The sequence below is a fragment of the Sorex araneus genome, chromosome 8, assembly GCF_027595985.1.
Source record: "Sorex araneus isolate mSorAra2 chromosome 8, mSorAra2.pri, whole genome shotgun sequence".
Lineage (NCBI taxonomy): Eukaryota > Metazoa > Chordata > Mammalia > Eulipotyphla > Soricidae > Sorex > Sorex araneus.
The window spans coordinates 53,158,950-53,175,841 of NC_073309.1; the positions used below are offsets into that span (position 1 = coordinate 53,158,950).

At 63.1% G+C, this 16,892-nt stretch overlaps 1 protein-coding gene across 1 annotated transcript; it reads right to left on the reverse strand.

Annotated features, from left to right (window-relative positions):
• Positions 1-623: 623 nt before the first annotated feature.
• KCNC3 (potassium voltage-gated channel subfamily C member 3) lies at positions 624-12,750 on the reverse strand. The gene is made up of 4 exons (XM_055146200.1): positions 11,722-12,750; positions 7,292-8,405; positions 6,250-6,441; positions 624-2,579 (listed from the first exon to the last, which is right to left on the reverse strand). The coding sequence occupies exons 1-4, from the start codon at positions 12,610-12,612 to the stop codon at positions 2,434-2,436; spliced, it is 2,343 nt and encodes a 780-aa protein (XP_055002175.1). The 5' UTR covers positions 12,613-12,750; the 3' UTR covers positions 624-2,433.
• Between the last annotated feature and the right edge of the window lie 4,142 nt (positions 12,751-16,892).

Below are 16,892 nucleotides of genomic sequence, written 5' to 3' on the forward strand. Positions count from 1 at the left end.
GGGGTGGGCTGGGAAGACCCGCCATTAGCACCAGAATTGGACGTTTTTTGCAGACCTCCCCTCCCCCACACGGACTCCGGACCCCCGCCCCATCCCTGAGAGCACCCCCTCACCACTGCCATCACCGCCCCCCAACACCACTGGCCAGGCCCGCCCCACCCACGTTTGAGTGAGAGAAACTTATTGCTGTGTGTGTGTGTGTGTGTGTGAGTGTGTGTGTGTGTGCGTGTGTGCGTGTGCGCGCGCGCCTGCGTGTGTGCGCGTGTGCGCGTCAGGGAGAAGCCGCCGAGCGCGGGAAGCCCCCTCCCCCCCCGCCATCCCGGCCCCCAGCCGCGCCCCTGGCCCGTGTCCGTGCTCCGGGGCGCAGGGGGCGCGACATGCGTGCGGGGGCGCGTCATGCAGCGCATGCGTGTGCGTGCAGGCACCCCGGCGGGGGCGCGGGGCTACTCCCCGCCGCTCGCCTCCCCGAACCCCACGCATGTTGTTGGCCGGGGCTTGCTGGGGCGCGGGAATCTCGTTTTTCTCGTTTCTAATGACCGTGGTGTTTCAAGCTGAACTAAAAAGCGGGCTTCGGTGTCGGGGATCGGCGAGCGTGGGGAGTCGCCACGAGGTCAGGAGACTGGAAAAGATCCTCCCCACCCACATCGGGCTCCTGAGGGTCAGGGGCGGGGGGGGGGGGGGTTGGCTTTTGATCTTGGGGTGTTTGTAAAGAAGTTAAACCCTTTGGCAATAGAATCGTCCCCGCCCCCCAGACCCTGGTGACGCAGCCCCTAGCCCTTTGCCCCGCCCCACCCCCACCGGAACCCGCCCCACCCCGCCCCCCTGATTCGCCAGGGTTTAGGGGCCAGGGGAAGGAGGGGGACTGGAAATGCCCCTTGCATAGGAATCATTGCATCAAGAATCGTGCTCAGTGACACTCCCCACCAACCCTCGGGTGTCTGGGGGAGAGGGGAAGGTCCTGAGGTCCTTGGAGCGGAGGGAGAGGAGCGGCTAATTCTGGGGACCCCCCAACTCCAAAAGGGGGGACATCCTCTAAGGAAATGGGGGGCCCGGAACGTGTCTGGGCGTGGGGGAGGTAGCGAGTCCTTGAGCCAGGATGGGGTGTGAGATGATTTCCCACCCGCCGTTATGGAGGGGCGGTGGGTGGGTGACCCCCTGACCCCTGAGTCGGCGCCCCTTCCCTCGTGCAGCCTAGGGCAGGGCGGGGCTTCCACTGCCCCAGGAACCGCTGAGCAGCGGCAGCCTTGGTACTTGGCTCAACCCCCCAAACCCCGACCTTGGCCCCTGCGGACTCCGGAAAGACAGGGTGTCCCTGACGGATGCCTTTGGGCACCCCTGAAGGGAAGGAGGTCTGGTGGGGCGGGCCAGCCCTGGGAAGGTCTGGGTCCCCAGCGCTGCTTCCAGGGCTAGCGCATCTGGCGCGGGCCACGGGGGACCTGAGGTGGATGTCTGAGATTTGGGGCAACTGAGAAGGGTAAGGGCGGCCTGAGGCTCTGGGGGTGTCTCCGGGGAATGTCCGATTTGTAGGAAGGATCTGGCGCATCCCAGAGGCTGAAAGTGAGCTGAAGGGAAGGGGGGGGGGGTCTAGTCTTGGAGAGTTCGGAAGGGCTAGGAGGTGGGGCATGGAGGGGAGGCATCCCATGCGCAGTGGCTGTCCCCGGAGCGTATGGGGGTCAGGGGAAGCAGGGTGTTGGGGGTTCTGGGTGCAGGTCTCTGGCAAAGGGGAGAAACTTATGCGCAAGAGCCGATCATCCAGGGGGCTGGAGGGCACCCGAGTCCATGCAGAGGGAGGCTGCGAGCACGTGCAGGACCCGAGTCCCACCCCCATCTGACTCTGCTGTTCCAGGGGACCGAGTGACTGAGACCCCTTCCCTCACAGTGCTATTTTCCACCCCCCACCCCCCCTGCCGTGATCAGTACTTGCTGGGTTGCCCTCCGGGGGTGAAAATTGGAGGCCGGGGACCCTCTGGCTTAATGATCAGCCTGACCCCCTGGGGGGTCCCGCCCCTGCCCAGCGCCCATCCCTGGAAGGCGGCATGCAGTCCGAGGCTTATTGCTGAGGGGGGCGTCCAGGCCGGGGCAGACATGCAGAGCAAGGAGGGGAGCCCCGAGATGTTGGTCACGTGGTTCTGACGCTTCTGCACAAGGTGCCGGGGATAGGGTTCCTATGGCTCTCGGAGACCTGAGCAGCTTTATTTCTGGGGGGAGGGGAGCTAGGGGGCAGGGCTGGACTTTGGCTCCTTCCCCCCCCCTCCCCATCTTGGGGGGCCCGGTGGGGGTGAGGGGCCCAGGGGTGTCTGCTGGCGTCTCTCGGTTGCATATTATTGACTTTTTTCCTTAAAAGTAAAAACCCTATTCCCACCCCCCACCCGCAGCTCCTTTGACCTTCTTCCCTGTCACCCCCGAGACCCCCCACAGGGGGGTAGGGGAGCACTAGAGGATGGACGGCAGGGTGGGGGGAGCACGGCGGGTGGTCCTGGGAGAGCTGGGAGAGCCAGGGGGAGTGGTAAGGGGTGCGAGGCGCAGGGACACCCCACTCAGGCCAGCGATGCTGCTTAGACTGCGGGATTTCTCGTAACCTGGGGGGCAGAAATACGGGGTGGGGGAGCGTGGGGGGGACAGAGACCCCGAGACAGAAAGGCAGTAGAGAGACACAGAGAGGAGAGACAGATGGATGAAAAGAGACAGACAACCAAGACAGACGGACAGACAGACAGCAAGAGGCGGAGAGGGGACAGGCCGAGGAGGAGGGGAGAGAGGTGAACACAGTCAGTTGGCATCGGAACAGGGTCAGACAGGGGTGGGGAGAGAGACGGGGGTTAGGGGGCGCGGTGGCTCCCACCAGCCCCCGCCCCATCCGTCCCCACCGCAGCCCACACCCCCCCTCGTTGGTCCCCTCATCTGAGGCAAAAAGGTGGGGCAGCGAGGCAGATGGGCAGCAGGGCATGGGGGAGCTCGGTGGAATGCACATGGGGAGCAGCCGGTGGAGGGGACCCAGGTGGGGGGGGGCTGCAGGGGTGCTAACCAAGGTGTAAGAAAAGGTGAGATGGTAGTGGGGGGCTCGAGCAAGTGTCTGCTCCTGGTCTGCTGCTTGGGGGGGGGGGGTGTACCCAGTGGTGCTCAGGGCCCATGCCTGGTGAGCTTGGGGGCCTATGGCATACCAGGATGGAACCAGAATCGGGCATGTGCATGGAAAGGGCCCCCGCTCCATGCTGTCTCCATGGATGGGGTATCTGTAAGGGGTTCAGGGGCCCAGATGTGGCCCAGTGGTGAGCGCAGAGCTTCTGTTCAGGGACAGGAAGGCTGTGGGGAGGTGCGGGGGGGCCCCCCCGGCTCTGATGCTGAGGAGCTGGTGCGGGCTTTGTAGAAATCTCTGGGGTGTCTCCGAGGTCATGTCTAGGGGAGTTCCAGGCTCCTCAAGGCATGGTGGGGAGCCTCCTGCCCAGAGGCAAGAAGGCCCAGGGGGGTTTGGGACCCCAGTTGTGGGGAAAGCCCCCCTCCCAGCCATTCCCATTGCTAACCTGGGGGGGAGGGGCGGGGGGGACCGAGGGTCTTGCGCGGTCTCAGGCGGTGACAAGAGCTGGGGACAGAAATATACAGAGTCACAGCAGGGAGAGGGCGGTCAGGGGGGACCCCCCAACACAGCCTCACTGTTGGGGGGATGGAGAAACGCCGGAATCTCTTCCTCCTCTCTGGTGTTTTCCGGGGGAGGGAAGCAGTGAGATGGGGCGGCGAGAGACTTCAAATGTGGAAGGAGCTTCCGGGGTGACTGAGCAGGGGAGGGGAGGGGAGGAGGGGCACCTGCACATCAGGTGTGGAGGTAGGGTGGCTTGTGGGGAAGGCAGGGAAGGGAGGGGTTGTGGGGTGCTGGGAAGGGTGTGAAGGGGAGGACAGAGTGAGGAAGAAGGGGTGTGGGAGGGGGATTCAGTCAGCCCCATCGGCTCAGGCCATCATTTGAGTTCAAATGAATGGATTTTGGCATCAGAGGCAGAGAAGCAAAGACCCTCCCCCGCACCTCCTCCTCCCATGCCCACGTCCCCCAAACCCTCCCATCCTTCCACACCCCAAACTCCAAACTCCAGGGGCCCATCCAGACCTGGAGGGGTGAGGGACAAAGGGTGGGAACAGGACTGGGTACAAGCACGGTGGGGACAGGGGCGCAGGGGACGGGCTGGTGGTGAGATGGAAATGGAGAATGATGGGGTGGGGGGTTCAGGGACGGGGGTGCGGGCGGGAGCAGACAGGCTGATGCGACTCATCCCTGTCTGTGGTGCTGTGGGGCTGACAGGAGATCATCTCAGGAGGCTCCCCAAATCTGGCTCCGTAAGGAAAGGGATGTCCTTTGAGTGGCCTGCAGGTGGTTTGTCACTGCAAAGCTGAAGTCTGTCTTCCAGGGGGCTCGCTCCAGGACCTGTCTGGTGCCCACTACTGTCTGCTGGCGCCTGCTCCTCCTCCCCTAAAAGTTGGGGTACCCCTCCTCACAGAAGGTCGTGCTCAGGATTCATTCCTGGCTCTGAGCTCAGGGAACCCTGTGCAGTGTTGTTAATGGGACCCGGGCCAGCCGCGTGCACGGCGAGTGCCCTCCGCCACGAGCAAGCTCTGCTTTTTAGTCTCCTGTCCCTGAAGGGCAAGAGGCTCAAGAACGGGCCAACCCTGCCACAGCGGCACCAACAGGGCAGCCATGTGGGGCAGGGGCTCCCTCGGTGACAGGCACCAGGGCTGATGTCGCCTGAGGACGAGTTTCTGTGTCCCTGTCACTTGGGGGCATGTGACATTGCTCTCTGCTGCCTCCCAGCAGGACCGGCACCCGCTTCCTGTCAGGAGCCAGAGAGGGACTATTTTCAGTCCCCTAGGCCACCTGGTTTGTGTCTTGGCTGGGATGTGACGATGGCTGTGTTCCAATAAAGTTTTACTCACAAACTGGACAGTGGTCACACGGGCCTCAGGATGGTCAACCCTGCGGCTGCACCTGACCGGCGCTCCGCCTAGCCCTGTGCATGGGGGAGTCTGTGGGGGAAGTTAGGGGTGAGCTGGGGGCCGGAGTGCAGAATGGAAGTATGTTCTGTTTGCTGAATGAGTCCTCTGCAAACTGTCCACTCACTGCCCCTTGCTACCCCGCAGACCCCATCTCCCTGCCTCTTCCTTCCTCTCCCTCTCCACAGCCCTGACAAAGCGGCTCCTCTCCACCCTACCCCTCCCACCTCCCTGCCCTTCCTGCCGTTCATCCATCTGCGTGTCTCTGAGGCCCCCTCTGCCCCAGGGGCCTTCCCCAAGCCGTGCTTTCCTGCTGCTGCGGGTCCCAGTCCTGGCTTGCTCTGTGTGTCCCCCCCTCAGTGAAGGTCATGGCTAGGGTCACAGCAGAATGGAGATTCTGGCCCCCCAGGAAGTCCCTCTGCTCCCCCCACAGTAGATCCCCTTCCTGCCGTGTCACCCCAAAGTTAACCTAACTTTGCCTCTCAAAAGCAACTGGGGGTGCAGGGCGGCCCCTGTCTCTGTTCCCTGCTGCCTTCCCTGGCCCCTCCGGACTCGGCGCAGTCCACGAGAGGTCAGGAGTGGGGGGCTGAGTCTCTCTCCCCGCCAGGCACTTAGAAGAGCAGCCTGGGTGTGCGCCCCCTTTTCTAGACTGATCCACAGAGCAAGGTGAGGGGGTGGATGCAGGGAGATCGGGGGCTTGGGGGGGTCAGTTGTGGAGTTCAGACGTGCGGTGGAGGGTGGGGGTTAGTGCCCGGGGTGAGTGAGGGGCAGAGCAGGCCCTGGGAGCAGCGGACAGGGTCAGTGTCGGGGTGGGGGCGCTCTTCAGATAGGGACAGGAGTCTTGGTCAGTGAGGGTGCATGTTCTCAGGGGTGTTAGTCAGAGGGAGAGGGTGGGAGGCGGGGGTACTTACCCCGGGGGGAGGGGGCCGTCCGCTAGGGGGATATCCAGGCCGCAGCGTTGGCGTTGAGGTCGGGCAAGAAGCTTGGGGGGCCTGGCTTATGCCAGTCTTGGGGGGGCAATGGGGGAGCACCAGTGGCTGGGGGTGGGGGAAGAGGCCAGAGGTCCAGGGTGGGGTGGGGGGGATGGAGATGGAATAAAGACAGGTGAAGGATCAGTGGAGAGGAAACGGGGGGGGAGGGGCCGGGGCTGGGAGGGAGGAGGGGGCTGTGGGATGAGGGAGGGGAAGGGGGCACCTCCCCCCATGCCCCTCTCCCTGCCTCCCCAGGGGGGAGAGGGGGATTGAGGGTGCCCCAGGGGTGGGGAAGGTGCCTCACCTTTTCGGATGGAGCCATCGGGGGAAGGGGCATAGTCCGTGAGGAGGAAGCAGGCTCGGTCACGGCTGTAGCGGCCCCGACTCCCGGGGGTGATGGGGCTCTTGTCTTCGGGGGACAGTGCTGGCTGGTCGATGGCTGGACAGTCCTCATGGGCCAGCGCCGCCGCCGCCGGGTCACCGTTGGGGCGGGGATCTGCACCCCGGGAGGGGTCAGAGACAGAGGAGAGAGTGAGGCTTGGGGCTGGGTATCAAGAAGAGGGGACAGAAGCCCGTGTCCTGGAGGTGCTGAACACTGGGGCAGGGTGGGGGGGCTGGGCCCTCAAACAAGGTGGGGGGCTTGCCCGAATTGTGGGGTGTGGGGGCAGCCATGAGGGAGACAGGGGCTGGGCTGGGGCAGGACGCAGGGTTATGGGGTGAGGTGGGGGTCCGGCAAGGGTGCCAGACATTGCAAAGTGCATGCTGGAGAAGGGTTGAGGTGACAGCTGAGGGATGGGGGGCTGGGGGTCCCCAGGCTCTGACTGCAGCTATTTTTAATTGGTGAGAATCTGGGTCAGCAGCTGAGGGAGAGAGATGGGGGCCGAGCGGCCCAGCTCCTTTTCTTGACCTAGTTAAGGCATGGGGGTGGGAGGCCCCCAGCCTCTCCTGCCCGGTCACCCCAGGAGACACAGGCACCGCTACACTCTGGCCCCTGCCCTCCTCCTCTGCCTGAGCCCAGCGGGGTCTCGAACCTGGGCACCAGGTTGCCCATGTGGCCATCCTGGGCCTCCCCGACCTTGAACTCCTGGACCCCAATGTCCAGCCCAGCACCCCCAGCAGTAAGTCACCTTGCTGTCTCAGGGTGGCCTCAGCTGGCCCTGGTCCCTCCAGGTCACAGCCCTCTGAAACACTCCTGAGCCCCGTCTGCCCTCCCTGTACAGCTGCTGGCCCCTGGAACCTTCTGAGTGGTCCTTGTCATATGAACCCCCTTTCCTCTCACAGCCCCTTTCCCAGCTCTTGCAACCCCAGACCTCCCTACCTCCTCCTCCAAGGTGCCCCCTGCTCACCTGCCTGGTTGATCTCAGTCACTTCTTCCTGAGCCAAAGGGCAGGGCTCACCGGGGGCCGGCAGCGGGGGCAGCCCCATGATCCCCAGCCCGCCCGCTCCCCCCCTGAGCAGCCCGGGGTGCGTGTGGGGCCCAGGCGGGTAGGCCCCAGACACTGTCACCCCCATGGAGGGTGGGGTGATGGGCGGGGGCGGGCTGATGCCCCCGCTGCCACCGTGGTGCGGGTGGGGGGGCGGGGGTGGGGGCGGGGGCTCAGGCTTGCAGTAATTGGGGGAGCCAGGTTGGGGGGGCCGGGGGATGTGTTTGTTCTTCTTCTTGGGCAACTTCTGCTTGGCCATGGCCAGCGAGTAGTACATGCCAAAGTTGTTGACGATGACGGGTACGGGCATGGCGATGGTCAGCACCCCGGCCAAGGCACACAGCGCCCCGACCAGCATCCCCGACCACGTCTTGGGGTACATGTCGCCATAGCCCAGTGTGGTCATGGTGACCACGGCCCACCAGAAGCCGATGGGGATGTTCTTGAAGTAGGTGTGGTTGGAGCCCAGGATGTCATCCGGATCGGCACCGATGCGCTCGGCGTAGTAGATCATGGTGGCGAAGATGAGCACCCCCAGCGCCAGGAAGATGATGAGCAGCAGGAACTCGTTGGTGCTGGCACGGAGGGTGTGGCCCAGTACCCGCAGCCCCACGAAGTGGCGAGTGAGCTTGAAGATGCGCAAGATGCGGACGAAGCGGACGACACGCAGGAAGCCCAGCACGTCCTTGGCCGCCTTGGAGCTGAGCCCCGACAGGCCCACCTCCAGGTAGAAGGGCAGGATGGCCACGCAGTCGATGATGTTGAGGCTGCTCTTGAGGAACTCCACCTTGTCCGGGCAGAAGGTGATGCGCATGAGGAACTCGAAGGTGAACCACACCACGCACACGCCCTCCACGTAGGTCAGGAAGGGCTCTGTCTCCACCTCCACGTTGGTGATGTTCTCGGGGGGCGCCCCCGGGATGGGCGAGGCTTGCGTCACTGTCTTGTTGCTGATGTGGATGAAGCCCTCGTGCGTCTCCAGGCAGAAGGTGGTGATGGAGATGAGGATGAAGAAGAGGGAGGCAAAGGCCACATACTGTGGGCAGGGCGGGAGAGAGAGGGCAAAAGGTGACCCAGGCATCTGGTCGACCAGCTGTCCCCCAGAACCCTCCTGAGTAACCCCTTTCCAGTGACAACCTCTAGGGAGATTCAGGCGGCCCAAACCCATCACTCCTAAAACGGCTCCATCACTTCCTAGATCCTGCCACCACTCACCCCCCAAAAAAAATGCTTTGAGAAAAGGAGGGAAAGGAGGGGCAGCAAGACCCCCTTGGTGATGGGGCAAGGACCCAGCTGCACACAGATGGATGGCTTCCTGGGAGCCACCAGTTCGGCCTCTGGGGCCCCATACCAGCTCTCAGATGTTTTGGGGCTGCAGCCAGGCAGGTAGAGGGGACACAAGGACAGGAGAGGTGGGACCCAGAGGTGAAGAGTAAGGAAGCAGGGCTGGAGCCATAGTACAGCGGGGAGGGCGCTTGCCTTGCATTTGGTACTCCAGGGTTCAATCCCCAGTAGCCCAGAGTCTCCTGAGCCCAGCCAGGAGTAACCCCTGAGCATCGGCAGGTGTAGTCCCACCCTCCCCTGCCAAAAAAGAGTAAGGAAGCCTGGGTTCTGAGGGCTCAGGCCCCCCTGCCCCAAACTTGGATAAGATGATCTCAGCTCTTTCAAACCTCTAGTACTTACAGGGTTATTGTAAGGACTAACTTAGACTGCCTTAAGAGCTTGATTTCAAAAAACAGGGCCTGGGGCTCTCAAGGGTTCATCAGGATATTGGGGAGATGCCCATGAGCAAGGGCTGAGAAAGGCGCCTTAAGAACCGTAAGGTGCCAATGTACAACCGCCTCAACTGCAAAGGGAGCTGCTGGCTCCAGGCCTGGCCGTGGCTTAGGGGGAGGTGGGTAAGGCGCAGGCTCTGGAAGGGCAGGGGCTGGCGGTGAGGTCAGAAGGGGCAGGGTCTGAACATGGGGGTACAGGCTTAGGGCCAAAGAGAGCTGAGGGGGCCTCGGTCAGAGTACAGGGAGTTGGGAGGCAGCTGGCTGGCTTTTTGCAGGATGAAGTAAGAGAACCAAAGTCCTGCCCACAACAGTGAGTGTTCAAAGTCTCAGCAGCGGCAGGCACAGGGGGCCTGGGCATGCGGGCGAGCTTTGCCGGAGGGGCACAAAGTGGGGAGCCAGGCTCAGGCTGCACGCGGACCCTGGCCCCGGGGGCGGGCAGCGAGTCGCCCCTGGCTCGGCCCCCTCCTCCTTTCTCCGCAGTGGGCCGAGAGGCCTGAGGCCGCTGCAGAGCGCAAGCCCCAGCCGGGAGCGCGGCGGAGGCTGCGGCACCGCAGTGGGGGCGGGCCGGGGGCGGGGCGCGGCGGCCAGCACCGCGGTGGCCAGTACCGCGGACAGCTCCCCCGCCGCAGTGCGCAGCCGCGGGCGCCGGCACCTGCGCAGCCGCAGCGCCGCCGCGGGCCCCGAGCCCGCTTAACCCCCGCGCCGCCGGCGCAGCCGAGGGGCGGGGTGGGGGGGTGCACCCGCCGCAGTGCGCCCAGGAGAGGCCGGAAAGTGTCCCGGGCCAGAGGGGGCTCAAAAGTCCAAAGGAGTAGGAACGGGCATGGAGTCCCCCTGTAAGAAGCAAAGGAGAGATTACGGCCCGGGGAGGAGGGAGAGGGGAGCTGGCACACGACCCCTCTCCACCTGCACGGCCTCCTCCCAACTCTCTCCAGCTCTTCTCGCTTGGACCATGCAAAGTGCTTTGGGGACCCGCCAAAAGAAGGAAAAAAATGTAGAGTAAACGAGTGACCCTCGCAAGCCGTCCCGGACCCCAAGTCTCAACCCCAGCACCTTTCAAAGGGGTCAAACTGAGGAAGCGCGACCCAAGCCGTGGGGGGGGAGGGCCCCCACCCCCGCTCAGAGGCCGAAGGGGGCATCTAGGGCCGCGTCCTTTCTGCACCTCCTCCTCCCCCCACCCCACCCCAAATCTCGCCAACTCAGCGCTTCCTGGGGACCAAACTTTATGCGGAGCCTCCGGGGTCCCCTCCCCCTCCCTCCCCCGGCGCGAATGCGGCACTGCGGCTCCGCGTCCTTCCCGGCCCAGGACGCGGCACGGTGGGGGGAGGGGGCCCCAGGCCCCAGGAGCCTAGAGGCCCCCCCCCAGGCGCGCCTCTTTCTCGCTCTTTCGAATCCCCCCCCATTTCCAACCATCTCCTCTTCCAACACCTCAAAGAAGTTAGGCAGAGGGAGTGGGTTCGGGGGAGAACCAAGTTGGGGGGCGGAAACCTATTTCACCTGGGACCTTACGGGGAGCGATAAGGCAGGGGTGCGGATTCTATGGCTCACTTGGCGGGGGAAGCCCAGTCTTGGGCTTTGAAGTAGGGGTGGGGGCGTTGAGTAAGGGTAGGAGACGCGCGGAAGGTGCAGGCTCTGAGAAAGGATCGGGAGCTGTTTGCGAAGGAAGTTACAGGGATTGAGAACGTGGGGGGTGCGCCCAAGTTCTGGAGCAGGAATTCTTTCTTCGTTTGACTGAAGAAAGTGACGGGGAAGCTCTCGGGACAGGGACTGGCAGATGGAGCGGGCTGTGCGGGTACAGGAGGGGAGAAGGTGGGTCCGAAAGAGGTGATGCTGGAGGGCAAAGGAGAGGAAAGGCGGTTCGGGCTCTCAGGCTGGGGAAAGTCCTTGGGAAGCCGGAATGGCAGAGAGGATCCGAGAAAGGACATAAATACAGAGGGGGCTATATGATCACAGGACAGGAGATGCCCCCAGACCCAGGAACGTACAGGGGTCAGTGGGGGGGGGACAGAGCAAGTGGGCGGGGGTCACAGAGGGGTTCAGGAGGCTGGGACGGGGGCAGATCTGAGACGCTAAGGGTAGAAGAAACGGGACACCTCAAACACCAGAGACTTAAACTTGAAGAGAGGTAGGGGGTGGGAGGGGAAGGCTGGGGATTTGCTGGCTAAGGGGGGAGCACGGGACAGTGTAGGAAGGTCTGTTCCCTGAGGGTTTAGGGGCAGGGGCGTCTCGGAGGGGTGACCAAGAGAGGTCAGCATGGTTGGCAGGGTTTATAGGGGCTCCGGAGACAGAATTGAGGATAGTCTTGGGAGGGAGGGCGGTATGGAGTAGTTTGGAGAGCCCTGGAGATCCATGGTGGGGAAGGAACTTTCTAAGGCTCTGAAGAGACAGGGAGGGGCCTGGGGTTTCTGGAGGTTGGAGAAACGTCTGAAGGTGCGGGGTTAGTCGGGAGAGAGGGGTGTGTTCGAGTCTGGAAGCGCGGGGTCAGGGAAGTTGGAGGGGCAGGGCCACCCCACGGGGTCCCGAGGGTCAGGGAACGATCAGGCAAGCCAGGGGAGTGGGGGGTCCCGAGAGCACGCTCACCCTGGCGGCCCGCGACGAGTAGGGGTCCTCGAAGAGCGCCCACACGCGAGGCTGCCAGCGACGCCACCACGTGCCGCCCGCGCCGCCCGCGCCCCCTGGCGGCCCCCCAGCGCCGCCGCCCGCGTCCTGGAAGCAGAGACGCTTGAGCTCGCCGCCCGCACCGTCCAGGCCGCCGCCGCCCGCTCCCGCCTCGTCGTCCAGGCCCGCGTCGTGCGCGCCCCCCGCGTTGGCAGCGTTGGCGGCAGCCGAGGAGTCAGGCGCCTCAAAGGAGTCGAGCGCCTCCTCGGCGTCGCGGTGCTGCCTGTAGGTCATCCAGCAGCAGGCCTCCACGTCGGTCTCGTCGATGCCCCAGAAGCCGAGCTCCTCCTCGAAGAGCGGCCCGCACACGTCGGACGGGCAGTGCAGCTTGCCGGTGCGGTAGTAGTTGAGCACGTAGGCGAAGACGCCCGGATGCCGGTCGAAGAAGAACTCGTCCGAGCCGGGGTCGTAGTCGAAGCGCGCCGCCGCTTCGGGCTCCGTCAGGCCGGCCAGCCGCGTCCCCGGCAGGGTGCGCAGCGTCGAGCGGTACGTCTCATGGCGCACGCCGCCCACGTTGATCACGATCTTGCCGCTGTCGCCACCGCCGCCGTGCCGCCCCATGGCCGCCGCCGGCAGCCCGGGGCATGGCTCGGCGCGCCGGCCCCCGGGCCCGCGGGGTGCCGGGGGACCCGCCGGAGACGCGGCGGGGTCGGGCTCCGCAGACTGCTGCTGTTGCTGCTGCTCCTGTAGCGGCGGCGGCGGCGGCGGAGGCAGCGGCGGTGGGGACTCGGGTGGCTGCGGCGGCGGTGCCGGCTGCTGCTTGCTGGCCCCCTGGCGCCCGCGGAAAGACGAGACGCAGACTGAGCTCAGCATTGGACGGGGGGCGGGGCTGGAGGGGCGGGGCCCTCGGGGCGGGGCCGCGGAGGGAGAGACAGGTGTAATTGGACGGGAGGAGGTGATGGGCGGGGGCAGGGGGCACAGTGGGCGTAAAGAAGGAAGCGATTGGCCCGGAGGAATTGAGGCGGGGTTGAGACTGGGAGGAGGACTAGGTTTCTAACGGTTCCTAGCCGGAGGGGGCGGGGCCACAGAGGATAGAAGCGGAGAGGCCGAGCAAGGTGTTAAAGGAGGCGGGGCGAGAGGCTTACGGCGGGGCAGAAAAGCACTAGGAGAGCGGAAGGGCGGGGCATAATAGGAGGAAGATCTCTGATTGGGCCTAGAGACAAAGGGGCGGAGCACGGGGAAGAGAACTAGTACAAGCTATTTAAAGAAGCCTGACCATGACAGTGGAGATTGGAATGGGGACACGAGGGGTGGGAAACAATCCTGATTGTTCGTTCAGAGAAGGATTTCCTGGCCTGGGCAGAAAGCGGGGCAAGCAAGGTTCCGGTGCGGAGAGACCGGCTGAAACCGCCGATTCGGATTCTAAAGTTACACGGATGAGGGAGGGCGACTCCTAAGAGGCGGAGCCGAAAGAGTGAGAAATTGTCCTGATTGGGTTGGACGGACAAACGGGGCGGGCTGATGGAGCGGCGGGAACTGGAAAACAGTGGAGGGAAGTGTAGCTGGAGTTTGCTCAGAAAGGTTAGGGGAGCAGAGGCTGGGACCCAGTGAGAAGGGGAGGAGATGAGAGAGATCAGGACATCGGAGAGTAGGTCTGAATAGGACTAAGGGAAAGGCGAGATCAGAATTCCTGGGGCAGAAGCTGCAAGTTAGCCGTGCTAGACGGAGTTGGTTGATAGAATGAGTGCGCGTGTGGATGGGGAGGGACTGAAGAAGGTAGAGTTTAGAATTGTCAGAAAACAGCCCGACTAAAGTAGGAGCGGGATCTTTAGGGGCTTATATGCCACCAGGCCAGGCGGGGGTGGGGCAGGATTAAAGAGGTAGAGGAACGAGAAAATGGGTGCGATGAAAGAAATGAAATGCCTGCAGAGTACAGAGCTGCCGGGCTGGGCAAAGGTGTGGGGTCTGGGACCGCGGAGTGTTGGGGACCAGAATGCCTGGGAGAGAATCTTAGGGTCCAGTGGGGCCTTAGAGAGCAGGGCGAGAACTTCCAGTTGGTGAGGGAACAACGGGGACGAGGCGTAGTTTTCACGTCGGACTGCAGAGAGAAACACCAAGGCACGGATGAGGCGCTTGCCTTGCAGGCGGCTGACCCGACTTCGATCCCCGGCATCTCATAGGGTCCCTCAAGCTCACTCAGGAGTCATCCCTGAGCACAGAGCCAGGAGGAAGCCTTGAGCACCGTCGGGTGTGACCCCCAATAAATAAAGTGGAGGGGATAAACCTAAGCGTCCAAGCCAGCGAGCACTTCCCGGTTGGCTTAGTAGGTGCGACCCGGAGGAGATGAGGCGGGGTTAGGTGCCCGAGAGGCAAGGGGGAGAGCATTAGGAGGCCCAGTGGGAAGAATTAGGAGGCCCAGAATTAAACCGCTGGGCCCGTAGGGGTCCAGCCCCGCCCCCTGGGCTGGCTGAGCCGCCGGGAGTCAGGGCGCAGGCGCAGGCGCAGGGGCTAGGGCGGGACTGGTGGCTGCGGCGGGGGCTGCGGCGGGAGGAGGCGGTTCCTGCGGGCGCGAAGGGGGCGGGTCAGGGGCTGCGGGCGTCCTCGCGTCGCAAGGTCCCTGGCCCGCAGCCTTCCTGTGCAGGTGCTGCGGCTGGTCAGTATCGCCTCCCCACCCACCCCCGTTGCCTTTCTGTGTCTCTTTCTCTCTCCCTCTGGGTGTTTGTCTGCGACCCTTCCCTCGGTTCTGACCCCTCTTTGCAAAGTCTGCCATCCTTTGATTTTTTTTTTTTGCGGGCGCGGGGGTGGGGTGTCCAATTATTCTCTGAATCCGTCCTCTAACGTGTGCGCCTTTGCCCCTCTTTTCTCCTCCCCACCTTATATCAATCCTTCCTCCACACACACATCACTCTGGATCTCTCTGTCTCTGTCTCTCTGTGTCTCTATATCTGTCTCTGTGTCTCTGGATCCCTCTCCCTGGGTTTCTGTCCCCTATGGGTTCTTCCCTACATTCCTCACCCCCCAGAGGCTGTTTCTCTCTCTGGCCTGTCCATCCGCCTCTAAAACGACCTCCCTTCCCATGTTTTTCCCACTTCTATCTGCCCTTTCTCTTTCTCCAAAACACACACACACACACACACACACACACACACACACACACACACACACACACAAACCACCTTCCGTGTCTCTTTTGTTCCTTCTGAATCCCTGTGACCCTCTTTTCTGAGTGTTTCCCTTTTCTTTAGAATTTGTCCCATTGTCCTTCATCTGTACCTCTCTGAGTCTATGTTCCTTTCACTCCTGCCCCCCCCCCCATCAACCCCTCTAACCCTCATCCTGGCCAGGACTGAGCCTGCGTCACTGCAGAGTTGCAGAAGTGGGTCCTGTCCTGCAGCACAGGGAGGTCGCTTCCCCCAGGTGCCGGGCTCCTCCACTGCCCCACAGCACCTGACAGAACCCAGAAAGCAGAGAGGGGTCCTCTCGACTTCCTACTTTCTGCCCCAATCTTGCGGGGAATGTTTAAATAGGGGAGTGGGCTGGAGTTGAGTGAGTGAGATGCAATGAGTTACGGCAAGTGCAATGGGGTGGGGCTGGGGGGCTGGGGTGGGGAGGGTCATCCTAGGTGCTGGAGTGGGAGCTAGGGCAAAGGATCAGGTTCTCTGTCCTCTCCTCCACCCTCCACCCCTACCCCACCTCCACTCTTTCTCTGCTGCATTTGACAGCTGCCAGGCAGGGGATCAAGTTACCAGATCAGCGACTTTGCAGCGGTCAGATGGTGTGGGAGAAGGTGGAGTGCAGGGAAGAGAACAGGGGAGAATTTGGAGGCTCCTGGAGATCTGAGATCTTGGGAGGAGGAAGACAGGGCAAGGAATGACAGAACTGTCCAGACACCATGAAGCCAAAGGAAATTTGCTTTTTCTTTTTGTTCTTTTCTTGTTTAGGGGCCCCGCCCGGTGATGTTTAGGGCTTCCTCCTGTGATCCTCGTGGATCACTCCTGGTGGGCTTGGAAGACCATCTGGGGTGCCAGGGGACTGAACCCAAGGCAACAGAGTACAAGGCAAGCACCCTCCCTGATGTACTATCACTCGGGTCCCACCAAAGAATATTTGGGCAGGGTCATCCTCTATGAATATATGGGGAAAATCACTGAACCTGGATTTTCTCCTCAGGAGCAGGGGTGGGGGAGGGGGGCCTGTGCAACCTGACCTGGACTGGGGTTAAACGCCATCCTCACTGCCAGCAAACGAGGTAAGTGAACTTGATTTGATTTTCGGAGAGGCCAGATGAGAGGCGGAAGGAGGCCCCTCTTCCCACCCCTCTCCCTCCCCCAGATCTTCAAGACAGAATTCCTGACAGCTTCGAACTCCTCCCTCCGGTGACCTCCGTACTTCCAATCCCCCCTTCCACGCACCCCCCCTTTCTCCTCCACCCCCAAGACCTAGAATTGGGGAAGGGTCTTTCCTGTTTTTCCGACTTCTGAAGGGCCCCCCTCCTTGTCCCTTCGCCCCCACTCCCATCGGTTCCAAATCCCGGAAAGGGGGGCCTCCCCGACACGGATCCGAAAACACGGGGACTGCCTGCCATCATCATTGGTGCTCCCCCGCAACACCGAGCCCCTTCTCCCCCCACCGAAGCTCCTGATGGAGGGGCAGTTCTCCGCTGTCATCTTTCGGTCACCCGTCACCCGGGCCCCTTGCCTCCAAAGCTGGCATTTGGTCTCGCTTGCCACCCCTGAACCCCAGCCTTCTTCCCCTCGCCTGTACTCACCCCAAGTCGAGGCGGGGCGAGGCTGGGGGAATCCGGGGCTGGCGATGGGGGGGAGGGGTGACCCAGCCCCGGCAGCTCTGGGCAGCAAGAGGCTGCGAGGGGGGTTGGGGAGTGACATCATTGCCGGAGGAGGGGCACCACAGCTCCCCCCAACCCAGGGGCTTCAAGCCCCGCCTTGATGGCGGACCCAGGGGTCCGAGAATTCCAAGGGACGAGAGGAGCAGCGGGTGATGCGGTCTGTGAGAACGGTATCCTCTGCCGTGAAAGCAAGGGTTGGAAAACCCTTTACGATTCCAACCACCCCCCCGCTGCCACCTGTCGCTGCCGTCGCGACCTGTCGCCTCCCACGCATGTTGTGGCTGCGCCCGCCCCCGGCCCATGGGAA